General features: G+C 32.6%; 1 protein-coding gene across 10 annotated transcripts in view; it reads right to left on the minus strand.

Moving 5' to 3' along the window:
• LOC149801718 (potassium/sodium hyperpolarization-activated cyclic nucleotide-gated channel 3-like) overlaps nucleotides 1-18,377 on the minus strand; it is a 326,034-nt gene that overhangs the window by 78,546 nt on the left and 229,111 nt on the right. For 4 of the 10 annotated variants that reach the window (XM_089956019.1, XM_089956015.1, XM_089956013.1 and 1 more), the window contains exons 4-5: nucleotides 12,501-12,710; nucleotides 4,053-4,150 (exon numbers count right to left, since the gene is read on the minus strand). In XM_089956019.1, the coding sequence (XP_089812145.1) occupies nucleotides 4,053-4,150; nucleotides 12,501-12,710 (308 nt within the window). Of the gene's footprint in view, nucleotides 1-175; nucleotides 194-4,052; nucleotides 4,151-12,500; nucleotides 12,711-18,377 lie in introns of all 10 variants that reach the window. The other 6 variants (XM_089956018.1, XM_089956017.1, XM_089956014.1 and 3 more) reach the window with 4 other exon arrangements.

Consider the following 18,377-nt stretch of genomic DNA (forward strand, 5'->3'; position numbering starts at 1 on the left):
CTATTTGATACAGTTGTATACAGTTAAAATCATCTCTCAAAAACGCCAGTTCTACACTGTTGTATTGCAACTCAATGATACTAAGTGCAAATACTTTGTCATGTCCACGTAGCCTCTGTGTTACCTATTAAGACAAAACTAAAATACCTCCGATTTGAATAATCACTTGACGTACCGGTAGTCCCGGAAGAAACTGTAAAGAACACATACTTTTATATGATAATGTTTTATATATGATACCAAAACAATGAAAATTATTTAATATTTAGCAGCGAATACAGAAAGTAAAAAAATTTTGAAAGTCCTCGCCAATGAAACCTGATAAACCATTTTGACAAAAAAAACAAAAAAAAAACCCACAAGGTTTCTGGAATTTGACGTTGTCACTGGTGCAGTATTTTGTCAATTTGCTGTGTTCAAGAAACACATGCATAATTAAAAAATACAAAAACTGAATTTCAACAACTATTTCAGCATGCATAACGCAGAAGTAATCGTTCACATTTACCAATTTGTTTACCCAGAAATTGGAATCTGTAATTGTTTCAAATATATAACAGACCTTCTCTAAGGTATATTATTAAATGGCTTAAATTAATAAAATAGAACTATTCCACTTAACAAGAGAACTTTAATCTATTTTGGCATTTTAAATTTTCATCATTTTAATTGGTTGACTACAGTTAACAAAAATACTTAAAAACTGCAGGAGTCATAAATAATAAACCTTTCTAAAATCAGTCATCATGAGCCTGTACTATATAAACAATACTCAAAAGTAAATAACTGAACTAAATTTAAAGCGTTATTGTTAATAAAAAGAATGACACCAAAAAAGTATGTTCGTTAGAAGCATGTTTAAATAGTAGACACCCATTTATATCGGGCTCTGTACGTAACATAATTTTAACTGCGTCATGTAATTCAATATATTTTTTCTGAATTAATATATGTTGTTGTTTAAACACATAAAGATTATTATAATTTATGTAAGAATACCATCTGTCCACTTTGCATGTTTTCTTAATATATAATTTATATGACATATATCTATTTTTTCCGTTATCTTTATCCTTGGGGGAAAGAAGAACCTGTATCGACAATGATCATTCGAATGCTTAAGAAAAATGGATGCAAATTATGAAATAACACAATATGAAAAACATGATCTGAGATATACAAGAGGTCTAAACCCAATTATGATGCCCTGTGGTAAATGTAATTAAACTCGGATACAAGTGTATTTTTCAAAAAAAAAGAAGAAGAAGCAAAATCATTCTGCCATGTCTACTTTGTATACAGTGCGATTTATATACTGAATCAAATGATTTTGAAAATAGCAATATTTCTATAACATACCACTGTTGGATGAAAAGCACATACCCCAAAGTTATAATTTCTTTAAAAACTTTTCAGCATCCTTTTAGTTATTTCATAATATCTGGCGTTAGAGAAAACAATCGAATGGTGTTAAAATACCAAATCCAAATTTTTTATCCTTTAGGCATATCCTTTCAAAATGAATTTCACTTCTCTGAAAAAGTGACAAATGGGAGTTCAAGATTACCTGCCAATGATTGTTTCTTTCCTACAACAGTTTCTCTCAAGAGAACAGTTTACTTCAGATCAAATCTGCTTAACAGATGCAATTAAACACAATTAAATCACCCAATGTCTGCCACTATGACAGTTGCTTTCAATCTATTGCGAGATACATACACAGTTGTAATCACTTGTAATAGTTTTTCTTTCTCTATCCACTGCAAGCACATTAAAAGAGAGTGCGATGATGCAAATATTAATCAACATAAATTGTAATTTACTCCCATACTCAATATTTATATTTTCCTTTACTGGTCCTTACTTATGATTCCTTTTCCACAATTTGCATATAACATACTGGAATTTCACTTTGAGAAAAAAATATAAAACTATTTTGGACACAGTCAAGCATTTTTTTAATTGCAAAATATTTTGATTAGTTAGTGTGAATTATTTGTGTTTTTCTGGCAGAATAATAAAGGGAACTGGCTTGTTTTCACACAGAATTAAACGAATTAAAGCTTTTCTGCTTTATATTTATGTAACATTAATTGCAGAAGTTTTAGAAGAAACAAATTAATCTCATGTGACAATATCATAAAATCTCACGAAGTAACCGCTGCAATATGAAAACATTTAGGACAGTTAAAGATTGAAATACATCGGAGAATGTTGTGGTTTTTATTTAAACAGAGTAATAATCATTGGATTTGTTGCGAGTGAAAAGACTAGACAATTCTATTCTGATTCTGCGTTTAGAGTAACATTTAAAAAAATATTCTGATGTCTAACTCTTTGTTTCGACATGAAGTTTGTGTGACTTAAAAAAACAAAACACACTTGGACATGAAAATAAATTTTTAGGAATAAATACAAACATTCTCTTGAATGGATGGATGATATGATGAAACAATGCGTCCAATTTTTCTTTTTATAAATAAGAAAGTTAAAACTGTAAGTAAGATTAAATGATTTTAGAATAAGTTAAAACAAAACAAATTGAGACAAACGTTTAAAACCCCTTTTATGACTACGATATTATTGAAGAGGATTTCCTTTATATTTGTTCCAAAGGTTCAATAAATGAACGACCAGACTGTAAGAAACTGTCATTTCATGCCAATTCACCTTTTAAAATGCATTCAACGAGTTAAACAACTTTTTTTCCCTTTTTCATGAAAGAAAAAAGAAATGTTTGGAAAAAAGAGTACAGTGAATGGCACATTGTTTGTCAACCCAGTGTTGCAAATTACTATGTGTATACACTAAAATTGCATGATTGCTTTTACGATTTTAGATGAATGGGTCTTTGTGACCTGGATAAATTGTGAGGATATGTGGTCTTTAACTAATCTTATTGTGGAAGGAAACACTATTTTTATTTGACCTATAATGTCAGTGTCTTCTGACCATTCGACCTCAAAATCTTTAGCTTTCATTGTTACAGTATTTGCAAGCCATCAAACAATTTTGTCAAAATTTATTCTAACAACATTTTTCTTTGAGGCACACAAACAGTGACCTTTGACCTTTTGACACAAACCAACTGGCCTTTTCCAGATCCAAAGTGCAAGCTATCTACAAAGGCTGGTCAAGGTATGTGTATAGAAGTAAAATTATGATGCAAAAAACATATTTCTTCTTACAGTCAATGTTCTTGGTTTTTGGCCATCTGACCCCAAAATCAATAGGCTTCCTTATCAGCCAGAATGTAAATTATCCACAAACGTTGGTTAAGGTACAAGGGAACTGAAATTCTGTGCAGAAAACACTCTTCTTCCAGCAGTCATGTTTACCTTGACCTGTGACATGTGACCTTTAAATCGCAAAATCAATAGGCTTTTCCGAATCCCCAGTGCAAAAAAATCCACAAAGTTTGGTCCAGGTATGTTATGTTGAAATAACGTTCGTGTGAGGAAACTAATTTTCTTCTTTCAGTTACAGTGACCTTGACTTTTGTCTCTTGACCCCCAAATCGAAATTGTTTTCCTTACCCAAATGTAAGCCATATACAATGTTTAGTACTTTTAAATGGTGGATGACTTGTGTTATTGTGCGGAAGTGAAATTGGTACCAGACGGCCGACCGGCCGACACCATAATATATGGCGGGCGTGAAAGAGTTCCAAAAAGTGTTTCTCTCATTGAAGAAAATATCGTATAAAGAAAATATCGTATAATGGATCTGTTTCGCACTGCTAGTTGTTACCCATTTTGAAATGTAAAGTCCTTCCATACTTTTAAACACATAAACTCTCACAGAGGTAATTACCATTTAATGTGCATTAAGTTTTAAATTGTTTTCCTTCAGACTAAATATACAAACTATTCGATAACTACATCACCCAGGCGCATAACTTAACTTTGCGACAGGAGCTTACAGAAAGGCGTCAGTACATTATATAATACGATTCTTGTGTCATTAGAGCAAATGAAAGAGATGGAAAAACCAATGTAGAATGAGTTTCATCAACAAACAGAAGACTAATACAACAAATATTAGATGCATACCTCTTCCCACTGCTGGACGTATCTCACAAGTCGAGACAATCTTAACAACCGCAAAAGGCTCAATAACTTCGCCAACCGTAGGATTCGTAAAGCCCGACCTAAAATTTAAAATCAAACTGCATCACCCATTTGAAGTTAAATTATTACAAAAGACCCGGCAAATAATTACGGATAAGATGAAAAAAGAATTAAACAGGAAACGTAAGGCATTGAATGTGGAAGATTTTAAACTATGATATAAATAGCAAATTTATAAACGTTATTCAGTTCTGACACACACACACACACACACACACAATTATATCACACAATAAAATATAATTATTAGGGTAACATAAAAACTAGATCCCTGGAATAGAATATATTATAAAGAAAATGAAAACAAAATAGGGAAAAGAAAAAAGGACGCTACAACATTTGACGTTATACATTGACGCATAATTAAGATTATTTATTTACTCCTTGCCACGATGCTAAGGAGTTTTATTGTAAAAGTGAGGCTTAATAACAACTGTGTTTTCAAGGAAGTAAGTTGTGTTAACACGTTTCTTTATTAAAGTGTTTAATCAGGCGTGTTAGGGTAGAACTGCTTAAAATGCAAATCAAAATGTAGTAATTATATTTTTATAAAATCTTGGACACGGTTAAAGCATGCAATACAGTATGACATTTACATAAATTTTGTATCGCAAAATAAGATAATGCAAAAACACGAACACAAATAAAGAATTACGACTAAAGAAAACAACTACAAAATAGGAAGGAAACTATATTTAAAGTATCCAAAAACTCGGTACTAAACTGACTTGAAATGATTAAAGATTAAGTTCAAAGAGACGATCCTCGCACAATGTTTGCTCTCATGAAAACAACATCCCACCCCCTAAGAAAATGAAAAAACCTAACTGCTTTTGACAGTGATATCTAACTTCAAAACTTTATGCTTATTTAACAGCTCATATAGAATTATAAAAAAAAATCAGCTGTGAAAAAATAGTTCTTTTCGAAGCAAAAATGAAAATGAAATAAATTAGCTAAAATTAATATAATACTGCATGCCAGAAAAAAGAATAAAGAAAGAAGGAAAAGAAAACAGTGATACAGAATTTCATACAGCTAGGTGACCATTCTCTCTATTGAAATCCTTTGTCTATTTCTAGCAGACTTTTCACATTAGTTCACTGCAAAGAGAATTTCTGCCTGTAGAAAATCAAGTTGGGTGTGGATAAGTAAAATTCTCATATATCTTGGTTATATTGATACGTTTCTTTCCACTTAAAAAATTAGCCATGGTTCGTGATTTTAAAAAAATGCATAAGTTACATTGATGAAGGAATGTCACCAAAACTAGTGGTTTAGATCACTAGTGTGCATGCATCAAAACACATGGAATAAGCAATGCGGACAATGTGTGTGTAAGCAAGGCACAAAATGGGAGAGCAAGCCATGCAGTGGAAGGTAGGTACATTTTCCCAACATTCAACTCCATACACTAATTACACCATCTCAATTATACCTGTTGTTTGTGTCGGCATATATACCTGTCTCAAGGCCTAAAATGATGTGTCCGTTAGAAAGAATTTTACAAATGTTTAAATTCACAAACTCTGCAATAAAGATTTCATAAAAGGAACGCAATTATTCTTTCATTTGCAAGGGTGATTAATATATTTGCCGATTATATTTCTATCTTCGTATTGTGTATTTGACATATACACGTCGTTTGTTGTGGTTGGACGTTTAGCGTAGCTTTAACAATTTGAGTCATATCGCTACGATGTCTGCAGTGTGACAATTTATAATGATGTCCAGTACTGGGGCATCGTGTCCCACTCAGGCACATAATACTGACACCATGCCTGACCAGTCCTAACAGTAAGATTCTAATTATGAGCGCCAAGTGAAGTAGCTGCTAGTATCATTTGCATAAATATTTGGTATGACTCGGCCTGGGATAAAACCAGCGACGTCCCACATCCGAGGCGGTCATTATAACTACTTAGGCCAGCGAAGTGGTCAGTACATGTCGAAAGGAAGGGGTAAGTTAAACAGCATACAATTCATGTTGTTAATTAAATCTTAAATTAGTTAGTTAATAGCTATAAGTCACACAAAGCAATTGAAAGTAGACTCTTATTTACAATGTACTATAATCTTACGAACACAAGAATGTAATGAATTAAGAAATTAAAAATGCGTTTTACATTGCTTAACTGATGGAATGAAGGAATTTTTAAACGGTATAACTGAATGATCGTTTTTAAAAAAATAATTTTGCATGTTGATGAATATCTAAAAGGCGTGTTAAACCCAACCAAACAAAAGCCTGTGTGTAGGCATCAACATTTCAAATGATATGCATATTGTAGAAAATATCAGGCATTCTCATATTTGTCCCACATTTAAACATTTTTATGAAACCATGTTGAACAAAATATTGAATAAAATATAATTTAATTTCATACAGAAAAAAAAACAGCTGAAAGAAAGCTCACAGAAGTTAAACCTGCACACAAAATATGAAGAAACACATGTAAGCAGATAATGTAAGAAGCAGATAATATGCCACATGCAAAAAGATATTGTTAGGAAGAAACATCGAAACCAAAAGCACGTGTAAACGTGGTCATATGCTGTCATAATTCAGTACATTGCAGCACTAAACATAGTTTAGTGGAATGTTTTGGACACATTATTACTGTATACATCAGCATGTTTAACAAGAGGTTTATTAATATTAGCAACAGCGAAGGCATCAAGTCTAAATCAATTATTAAACTTTGTGTTACTACCTTGATGTTAGCAAAGGTTTAGGTTGTTTAGGCTAACATTGAACTAAATACGAGGTGATGAACAGAAAGGCAGACACATTACAGTTGATTTATGGGAAGCTATAATAATTACTTGTATGCATAATGTATAAAAAAGCGTTTCCTAAATGAATTGTTATATATATATATATATATATATATATATATATATATATATATATATATATATATATATATATATATATATATATATATATATATATATATATATATATATATATATATATATATATATATATATATATATATATATATATTATACAATAGTCATTAGTATACCGGGTATATATTCATGGATGCCCAAATATAACCATTTTTAGAACTACTTCAGAAAGTGTATGTGTTTTAGAAATAAATACTGTCTAATCTATGTGCTTAGACTTGCGGTTTTCTCAGTCAGATTGGACATCGATTACCTTTGTGAAAAATCAGCAAATGGTGTCGTCAAACAAAAATAAAATTATAAAAAAGTATTATATTTCTCGGGCACCACCATGTCATTTATAACCATTATAGGCACACACAACCATAATTAGATTCAAGATTTCCTAGGCTCTCTGTCTGAGGGGCCTAATACGACCACATCTATCTGAGGGGCCTAATACGACCTCATTTATCTGAGGGAATTAATACGACCTCATCTATCTGAGGGACCTAATACGATCTCATCTATCTGAGGGGCCTAATACGACCTCATCTATTCAGGTAAACATGAATTCGCACACTATCAGTACATTTTTACAACAAAAACTTGCTTCCAATATTACAAGTTTGCATATGTAGGGCAGGTTTTAAAAATAAATATTCTCAAACATATACATAAACTCTCACATGTTTTTTTTTTTAATATATGCAAGAAATGAGTTCTTACTAAAGCAGAATAACTAACTTAAACTTTGGTTAATTGCAAACAAATAGCTATAACTATATCAAGAAAGTCTGATTATAAATTGCTACTTTGCTTATGACTTATGAAAGCCTGCAATAGTACGATTTCTAAAACAGCAATTTACCTATAAAATGTTTCCTCTCTTCGTCGACTCACAGCCCGTCTGTTTAATAGTGTTTCAAGATTGTAATGATTCAATGACTTTACAAACTCATTTTCTATCCAAGTTTTACTTCTTAGATATTTTTGTATTATTCTTTCTATTCAATTATAATGAAACATTATTCATTTTATATCCAAAAGTATATTGTTTTGAAAGTTGTAAGTAACTGTTTTATTAAAATGTATACGTCTTTTGTTCTAAAAATGTTTGTGTTGTTAACCATGTTTGCTGATTAGCTATAAATCCGCGTGGTAAAATATCACATCAATATTCCTTCCGTTTAAGTCTTCAATCTGCAAATAAATGGATCGCCTATTATCATATGCTCATTTTTCCCCTCTTAACTTTACATTGTCAGAATCGTGCAGTATTACCCGATATTGAATCCGCGCGACAATACACATACAGCATTCACGTGCATAAAGGAACTACTTTCTATTGTAAACAAACAAACGACGCAGACGCCAGCACTTTTGATTTGTACACAAATCATGTACACTCGCGTAAGAGGCTCTTTACGTTGTGGTTGTTTAAATTTGTTTCTGAATGAACTAAAACAGATGTTTCTTGGACTGCCACATACAAGCTGCTTTGGCACATTCCGCGTTGATACAATGTTACGGATTTAGGCTAGCTACAGTATATAACAAACGCAAGATAATGTCCTTACAAATAACATACAAGTGACAAGTCATATACTCTCTTCTTTAGCTGGTGATAAGAATGGCAAAATAAAATATACTTACAGTTTTACATCCTGAATTTCCTCAAAATGTATTTTCTTAATTCTGCAAATCCGAATTACATGAGCCATGTCATAGGTTTTCAATCTAGATTACACATTTCGAAATTGTGCTGTAATTTCAATGATAAGTGCAATTGCATACTCCTTACTGCACTCAAAATGAAATAAGCATTAAATTCCATAGCGTCTTTTTGATAATTGCAATTGAAAGACTTCATATTTTTCCCACATTATGATTTCAAACATTTAATGACAGAAACAGAAACACATTTGCAGATGTCAAGACGCTTCTTCAGTCTCATGTATTTCATGTGGAATTGTCACATATAAATCCAGTCCATAATCACGAAATTTCCTAGAATCGAGAAAAATACCAAAATCTATTCATTCCAGATCAAATGGAAAAGTTGTTGCAATGCACATTCATTCACAATATGACTCCAAATTTCAATTTTAAGTAGACACACCATTTTCTTTCGAAAGTTATGTCGAGCGCGCGACTAAGTTCAAATTTATCTGGGCGGAGTTATGTGCGCAGTAATAATGTTGATTTGTGTAATGATGAATATGCGCTTGTGTATTTAGTTTGGAATGCGGCATACATTCATTTACGTTGTTTCTTGTAGTGTATTTTGTTTATATAATTAAACCTTAAGTAGAATAAAAAAAATGAGCATATAATAAAAAGGTTACTGCATTTGTATGGGAAAATATGAACTCGTTTTGTCGGAAGGATATACTGCACTCCTAAGGTCGTACAATATTCCATCCAAAAACTCGTTCATATTCTCCCATACAAATGCAGTAACCTATACATATCGCATTCATAACTTTACAAATATTTTCCATAAAACTAGGTAGGTATTCCTTTGAAACGTTTTTGATGTATTTTAAATTTAGGCATTCCCAGTGCATTACATGATAGGTAAACACATGCAATAATCATGACTTTATATATTTATTATTTTCTTCCTTTTTAACGGAGTGATGTCTATAGATCTAAGATAGATAGGTGTTTTTACTTTCATCGGTAAGTTTAGGCAATACATCAACCCATTTTCTCGTTTCATCTTGGCTGAATTACTTCCAGATTCAGATTTTCACAGCTCTGTTTAATCTTTCAATTACAGAGGCTTTGTGAGAATAGGTATACAGATATTTATTGTCATATTTTCTAAACAATTCTTTATTTCTGTTATATAATTCTTTCTCTTTATCAAACTGTATTTGTTTTTGTTTGTATGCTCACATATAGAGTGGAATACATCATATACATCACCAGCCTTTTTCGACTTCAGTTTTTCAGCCGATGTGTATTTACAGAAAGATTCATTACTGAAGATCCTTTGACTGATGCACTAAAAGAATGTTAACTGGCAAGAACTGCAGGATGATGCAATAAGCACTAGAGCAGAGTTAGTTGGACATTACCAGATCATGAGCGTAGCTTTAGAGACAGCGTTGATAATATCACTTCCGTGATTGGTAATAAATTATCCATGTATAAAATCTTAAAACTAGAAAACGGCGTGACAATTTACCCAATCAGCAGAACTATAGATTATGATCGCAACAAATACTTCTCTACTTATCGCAAATTTAGTAAAGAAATGTTTTCCTACTCCTCTAGCTACACCAACTCTTATACTTGTTCCTCAAGCTGTACCTCTTCTCCCACTCTGTTTCACACACACCTGCCCCTTCTGTTTTAAGCAAATACGTTTTAACCTAATGAGGAAAGCTTACAATTAAAGCGAACGTTTTAGTTAGCTACAAATAAGTAGCGTTGCTGTAAAAAAAATTGCAGTGTAATAAGCTGGCTTTTGAATACAGCTGAAAATTCATTTCATTATTAGTTTACAATTGAGTTTTTGCTGTTTCTTCGTTAGTTGGCAAAATAGTTGGAAATGGTTTTAAAATTATACAAGCTAGTTACTATAACGGTCAACCCAGATATAAATACTTGTTTATATGTGTGTTTGTCGTATAACGGTCAACCCAAATATAAATACTTGTTTATCTATGTGTTTGTTTTTCTTATCCATATTGTTATACTCAATTTTCTTCTTGTATATCATTTCCTATTTTGACGAGTTGTTGGTGACCATTTAACAGATTTGAGAACTGTATTTTTTAAACACAAAATCTTTATTGCTATCAGTGTCACTCCTCGTTTAAAGCAGTCGATAGATTATTTATATTAAGTACGAATCCTACAGTGCTAATAATTTTTTTTATAATCATACAACACGTTAACACAAATATACAATCACCACCAACAGAGCAGCTCAACTGCACTTTGAATCTAAGATATATCGCTGAAATTTTGTCTAACAGTTGAAACAGTCTGTGTATCAAATGTTTTGCTTTGAAAAATAATGAATGTTGTTCTGGTGCTTTGATTTGACATTGCAATACCTTCAGTTAGCAATATTTTGGCATCGTGAAAAAGGAACTAGTACAGCTAACATTTAATTTTATCAGCATCAGTCAAGATCTTTTTTAATCAGTTATATAATTCTTGTCTTCATTAGTTGCATGCAATGATTTTGTTGAATGGTACACTTATTATGGTTTAGATTAACTTATTTCATGTCTTTGTTATTGTTACTCGAATGAAATTCCTTACAGTCAAAAACATTTTCATATTTTAAATGCGGAACCTATCTACCGATTTTACTGACACTGATTCATTTTGATCTGTTAAGTGCCAGTCAGCTTTTACCACCCAGTAATTTAATATTTTTCTACAATCTCGTCCCATATAGTGCCCTGTATAAGTTAACCGAATCAACACCGTCAGATCTAAAATGTCCTTGCGTTAAATAATCTTTATTGATGTATTAACTGTTCCATCTTTGTAAATATGCATGCAATGTCTAAAGTGGAGAGTTAAGTTAAACAGCAGGAGGAGAATAAGGTGACGCAGCTGTTATTTTCTTAAATACGAAGTCTATTATTTAATTGTCATAAACATTTTCACTTTAATTCTTTGAAACTAAATTTTGCAATCGCCTAACTGAAGTTGTGTTAGGTCGGTCTAATGTAGAGCTTAGAAAGTTTTTTTTAATACTAATTATGATTATTATTATCATTATTGTTCATGGTGACTTGTTTTATTTGAATTCTGTTTGATAGAGGCTTATTTTTTTTAATACAAATGTAACAGATAATGACGATGTCTAAGAGCAAATGAAAATGGTATGGTTTTAAAACTTGTACAAACATCATAAATTTATTGCCCCTCAAAGCACACGGAATGGACAGTATTTGAAACTAGAATGCATGTGAAGAAATTATTAACTCTCATGAATGTATAAAATAGTGATATTTGGGCGACAACATATGCCCGTTAAATTACAATAGTCGAATAACCTCCCTTTGCATTAGGTCAAAGGCCTTTCAGAGTAAAATGTAAATAGGCACAATCAGGTGTTCGAGTTTATAAGACCATCCTATGCACAGACTACGCATACATTTTGCTTCCCTTCACAGAAACGTAAGCATGTATACATCATAGAAAAAGTGTTGCTTGACTACGGCATGTATTGACAAAATCCACTCTAAACGGAGACGGCTGTTATGTTAAATGACCTGTGATCTTTCTTGTTCTTCTTAGGGGTTGCAATGGCAGTTATACTGTAGATCCCTGTTTGTTATACAAAAGTCACAAATAAACAGAATTTTAATATGAGACACAAAGAGTATTACTTCCCCTGATATAGTTGCGTTTTATAGTAATTGAAACCATTTATTATCACATATTCAAGACAACAGTTGCGTAAAATACACATCAGCTGTACAGAAAGAGAATGATCACCTTGCCAGTAAGGGGAGGCGTCCCTGGGGCTCTCTTGTGTACCTGCGTGGAAAAGCTGGTTAAAATCGGCCTCAGAGTCCCATATTAAAAATATATAGTCCATAGGTATAGAACTTATCAAGTCCAAAAAGAACCATGTCTTTATATAATGTTTAGCTATTTTCTTGGGATCCAATATAATCTCATCCGCAAAATCATTTAAGATAACACCTGCAAAATAAATATGAGAAAATTACCACATATAAATGGAAGAATAGTTGATCTATTTATCTTTGCATGTCAATCATTCAGTCAATATATCATGCCAGTCTATCCATCTTTCTTCTCATCTATCTATCTGTCTATCAGTTCATAACTAATAAAAAATCTGTCTTACATCGTTAGGTCTCTTTTAAAAAAGGCGCATGTCAAACTTAGGTCTCGAAATGTAATACAAGAAATGCATTACAAAAAATTTAATTATGCACAAATTAGAATATTCTATGAGATAAATATGCCCCCCCTCCAATTACAGTATATCAAATTAGTTGAAGTTTCTACTTGGTGACCTACCAAATTAGCAAGGCTGTGTGTCTTTTTCAGAGGGAAATCTAACTGATGATATTTGTCATGTTAAATTTCTAAAAGATTAAAATGATGCATGAGCACATTTGAGACATAAAGTGCAAAAGCAATTTTGGAAACAGATACGTAAGAGTAATGTTGTTACATATGACATGGAGAGCGAATTATTCAATTGTTCATATCCAAGTTTGTTTTTCAATTAACTCTATCATTCAGATCTTTTAAATCTACGTTTGGATTATTTTATGTCCATAGCTTTGCTGCAAGGATCGATTCTAGAAATATTTATTATTAGAACAGGCGACAGATACAAGTTATATACAACTATTGGTCAGATCCCTGCGATTCTGACTGCTGCAAAGATAGCGGTAGTCAGATTACCATAGAAACAAATTAATATAAACAATAATATTTTAAATTTAAAAAAACGAAAATCAAAACGTTGCAAGCTTCAAACAGAAAGTCTCAAAGGCCGAATGAGATGATGACATATTACCTGGGCAAAAATTGTAGTCCAGTTATAACTATTTATGTTATTTTTATTAAAAGTGCGAGAAGTGGATACTAGGGATAATATTGAGGACATGAGACGAGGCGATGAATTATAATATGTTCAAGGGAAACTTGATTTAAAATTTTATGTAAAGTTTGTAAATGAAATTAATTTACTTATTTTTAACAATATTCTTTTCGGCAATAGCAGTAAAAGTTATTTTGCAATGGAGCTCTCGTATACAGTTCCCCGTATATGCTTGATACTCCATAGACTGTGTGCAAGATTATTCAGGGGTTGGGTTCAGAAATATAAATTTTGCAAAATGCCGATTGTAATGTTAATACTTTAGGAATATATACTCCGATACATTTATTAAGGTCTATCTGTAAAATATCGTGTAGTCAACTAAATCAGTCAATATAGCTACGAAAAACATTTTTTTTTCTTCATCTAAAAAATAAGTATAGATATATATGGAAATATTGTCTGCAAGAGCTTAAGAGTGGACCTAGCAAAGCCAGATTATTACAAACAAATATCAGTTCAGCAAGACACATGTAAAACTTACCTTAATTTCAATTTAATGGGCACAACAATCATCGTGAATATTCTGCGAACAAAAGTGCAATTGTCTTGTTGTTGCTCTTTATGCTAACCCAGAAATATGATATCAAAGACGAACCAAAGCCTGTTGATAAATATGTACTTAAAGACACGGAGGGGTCTCAAACAGATTGATCTGTCTCGGAGGAATATTTTACTAATTGTCTATTATCGACCTAGTCTCAGACTGAGCGTCATGCACACTATTATTGTGCTGTAAAATATTACGTCTGACAGCTTAAATGATGGCAGGCACACTAATATTGTGCGGTAAAATATTACGTCTGACAGCATAAATAATGGCAGATATTTCATGGACTTACCTCCGTGTAACGTGAAACATGGTACACATGGTTAGCCTAAACAGCCACATTCACTTCCAGAAGGCTATTGGTCAAACTTGGCGTGAGTTTAGTTCCTTCTACTCCATTTTTATCAGCTATAATAGTCTCAAGAGTGGAGACGCAAAAACTAGGTTTAATGTGGATGTATATATACACTCGGAAATCTGCTAACAGATTCATTACCTATACACTCATTTATACACACAAATCCCACCACCACCGTAAAAAACATTTTATTTAAACACGATTATCATATAAACCTGCTTTTATAAGTGATTTATTTTGCATTGTCTGTATCCAGCAAAGTATTTAGGGTTTTGTCATCACTAGGCCCATACGGAAGAGCTGTCTCCGCGCTCCGTAAACAGGACTTAGTGAGGAGCGGCAGAAAAAGAAGGGAAGCGAATCTTATTTTCGACAACGCTTATTAGTGTTGTGTTTGCAACACATTTTTCTTCACGTCAGCGTTATTTAATATAACAATTAATTTAACAAAAATACATGAAAATGCCGCCCTGTAAAACTGACCTGAGGCCTTGACAAACTTGGCCTGTGCGGAAACGTGTCAGTGTTGGTATCACAGGCACGTGATTTCGGGGTAAACTAATCATGTGTACACTCACCAATTAAGACAAGGTAACTAACTCTCGCCGGTCACAATCTTACCCCTCGAAGACTCAGATCTAATTTTCCGATACTATCTGCGCATTCAGTCACTCATAACGTACACCACTGTACAGAAGACACTTCACACCTTTCATCCATTACCGTTTAAGCAACATTACTGATTCTGAAGGGCCAATTTTGCGAAAAGTTTATCCTTTGCTTCGTGTCTTCCACACACAGGCGACCATTCCAAAGATCAACTTCCTGTCTACTTCAGAGTGATTGCGATTTGATCGTGATTGATTCAGTGATGGGTTCTTTCATTGAATGAATCTTTTAAAACATCGCTTTCAATCGCTACATTTCGGCTTAACCCGGCAAATATACATTTGAAATATCCACGGTATTTTCTGTCCAGTCGTGTCGCTGTTCCTATTGTTACATGTACCCAAGACTATGTGACATTTGCCGGGAAAATATTTAAAAACATTTCTTGACATGTTAATTACATTGAATTTTTTCTTAGCGCTTTCTCAATAGCTATATTGATTGTGCGTGAAGAAAGATTTTTTTAAACAAAAATTATAGACTTATTTAATTAATAGTTAAGTAATTACCCAAATTTCAACTGACATGTTATCTGCAAAATGTTGAAGATTGCTTTGTAAACATTTCTCTTTTTGTTAAAGACTATCAATCATATACAGTATTTACCATGTCAAGAAACTAAACGATTAACTTGGTTAATTCTGTGTAGTTATATGTCGCTAATTTGCTTACCCAAACACAAAATTGAATCTCATATAGGATTTACGCTGTCAAGAAAACAAAAGGATTAACTTGGTTAATTCATGTGTAATTACGTCACTAGTTTACATATCCATACACAAAATTTTATTCAAAATGTATGTCTGTTACGACCTGTAGAGCTAACGGCACTTAACCAACCATGTGAGGTAGGTGATTGGATTTGGTTATGTAACAATTTACTCTTTGTAAATGAAAGCTATTTTATTTTGGTAAACTTCACTTGCTTAAGCACTGTATGTGTGTTTTGAATGTAAATAATAAAGCACAATTATTTGCTGTTGAAAAGGCTTTAGAGGGCCACAATATCATTTTGTTAGGCCAGAGTGGGACAGGCAGAAGTTTTGTGGTTGAGGAGCAGGTAAAAATGTCAGTGTTACTGGCACAAAAGGCATTGCAACACTGAACGAGAAAGGATGCACAGTGCATTCCTGGTCTGGGATTGGTGATGGTTGATATGACAGTGATGAACTATGCGGAAAACGTCTCAATGATGAACATTTTGATTTCATATAAACAAAATATTTTGAAAGCAGCCTGTTTGATATTTGATGAAATTTCTATGCTTTCACTGAAACTTTTTGAACAAACTGAACATGTTTGTAGATTGACTAAACATTCAGATTTATAAATTCGGAGGTATACAAGTTATTGCAAGTGAGGACTTTTTCAGTTGATTTTGAAAATAATTTAGTTCAGTTGGGAAGAGAAAATTGTACTGTTTACAGTACCATTGATAAAATGATTGTAGCCACAAGGCATCAAATTCCACTCATTCTGTCTTTCAGCATAACAATTCACAAGGCACAAGGACTGACTTTAAACAGAGTTGAAGTTGATGCATCAAATATTTTTGCACCAGGTCAGTTGGGTGTGGCAATGGATAGGACCAGACATAAAAAGGGACTAAGGGTTATCAGTTTCGACTCCAACTCTGATCCCACATAGATCTAGCGTGTATGAATTCTAAAATAAAAGTTTTGTACAGTTTGATTCAAGTTTAGAATGCTGTAGACATTCTGTTTCTTTATTGGAGAACCTCAGTGTTGACTTTGATTATGAAACAGGTTCTGATTCTGATAACTCAAACTTTTCTGTTGGAGAAATTTTAGAAGTTGATGAAATAGTGTCAATTGGGGAAGACATGCCTGTTTCATGTATTGTCCAAGAATGTAGGTTAACCACAGATGACTCTGACATTTTAGAGCATGATGTTGACTATACAAAAATGAAACAACTTATCCCAGATAATGCAATAACACCAGAGCAAATGAGATTAAAAGTAACACTAACAGAAATCTTCAAAAAGCCACTGGAAGAGTTGAATAACATGTTTTGATATATTGTACCAAAACATTCAAAGTATCTTTTATAAAGTATGTGGTAATATAGAGGTCAGGAACCCATATTCAAAGACATGGACTGAATATTATTCTGAAGTTTGCCAGTTTTCAGCGTCTCAGGAATGCCTTCAAATGCTTGAAAAAGTTTTTGAATTATGTGCCAAATGATACATTTTTTGCATTTGGAAAGATTTTTGACAGAATTTGTGAAATTGTTTTGGACAAATATACTACTAACATTTTCAGTACCACACAAGTTGCACGTGCACCTTCCATGCTTGTATCAGAGCCAGGAAATTAAGGTATATTGCCGGTAGATGTATTGCAAAGAGTAGATACCATAATATGAAGAAAAGAAAGAACAGCTTGTAAAAAAAGGAAAAAATAACTTGGTCAGTCAATATTTCTTAAAAGTAAAAATGTTCGACCACCTTACAACTTCAGCTGTTGATTTGGAATACAATAGCAAGTATAAACAGACAATGCACGAGACACCAAGAAGACAGAATATCAACAATGATCTAACTAACATCATGGACCTTGTACTTGAATGTTTCTTGCAAGTTGACGATAAAAGGAGGCAGTATCAACATGTATATACATTACATTGGCATGGTGCAGGGAGTTTACAGTATTGTAAAACTGCAATGCTTGAGACACTGTTTGAATACTGAAGTTGCTGTACATAAGTTTCATCCCAGTACAAGTGTCACACAAGTAGACAACATCATGATTGCTTCATGTATCAGAGATCTATGTGAAGATTTGATAGGTCGTTACAGTAGAATAGGTGACAGTCAATTCAGAAAAGACGCCATTTCCAGTTTTGGAATCAGACAGTTTGAGAAAGAGAGTGGTCATCAGATCAAAGCACAAACACAGTAGTGATGCATTAGCTTTGGGCATAAAATATAACTTAGAAGATCAGTTAGTTAAATTTGGGTGATTTGGCTTGAAAATATATTAAAGTCATCTTCACATGCATATAAATAGCCATATCAAATATGTGATTTTGTCTTAATAATGATAATTATACTTTGTTAAAAAAAAAGACCCAGTCCAAAAGTAAGTTTTTACAATTCCTGTAATAATTTATATTCTAGTCATCTACTTT

Source organism: Sinohyriopsis cumingii, chromosome 4, assembly GCF_028554795.1.
Source record: "Sinohyriopsis cumingii isolate HCF-2022 chromosome 4, ASM2855479v2, whole genome shotgun sequence".
In the NCBI taxonomy this organism is placed as follows: domain Eukaryota; kingdom Metazoa; phylum Mollusca; class Bivalvia; order Unionida; family Unionidae; genus Sinohyriopsis; species Sinohyriopsis cumingii.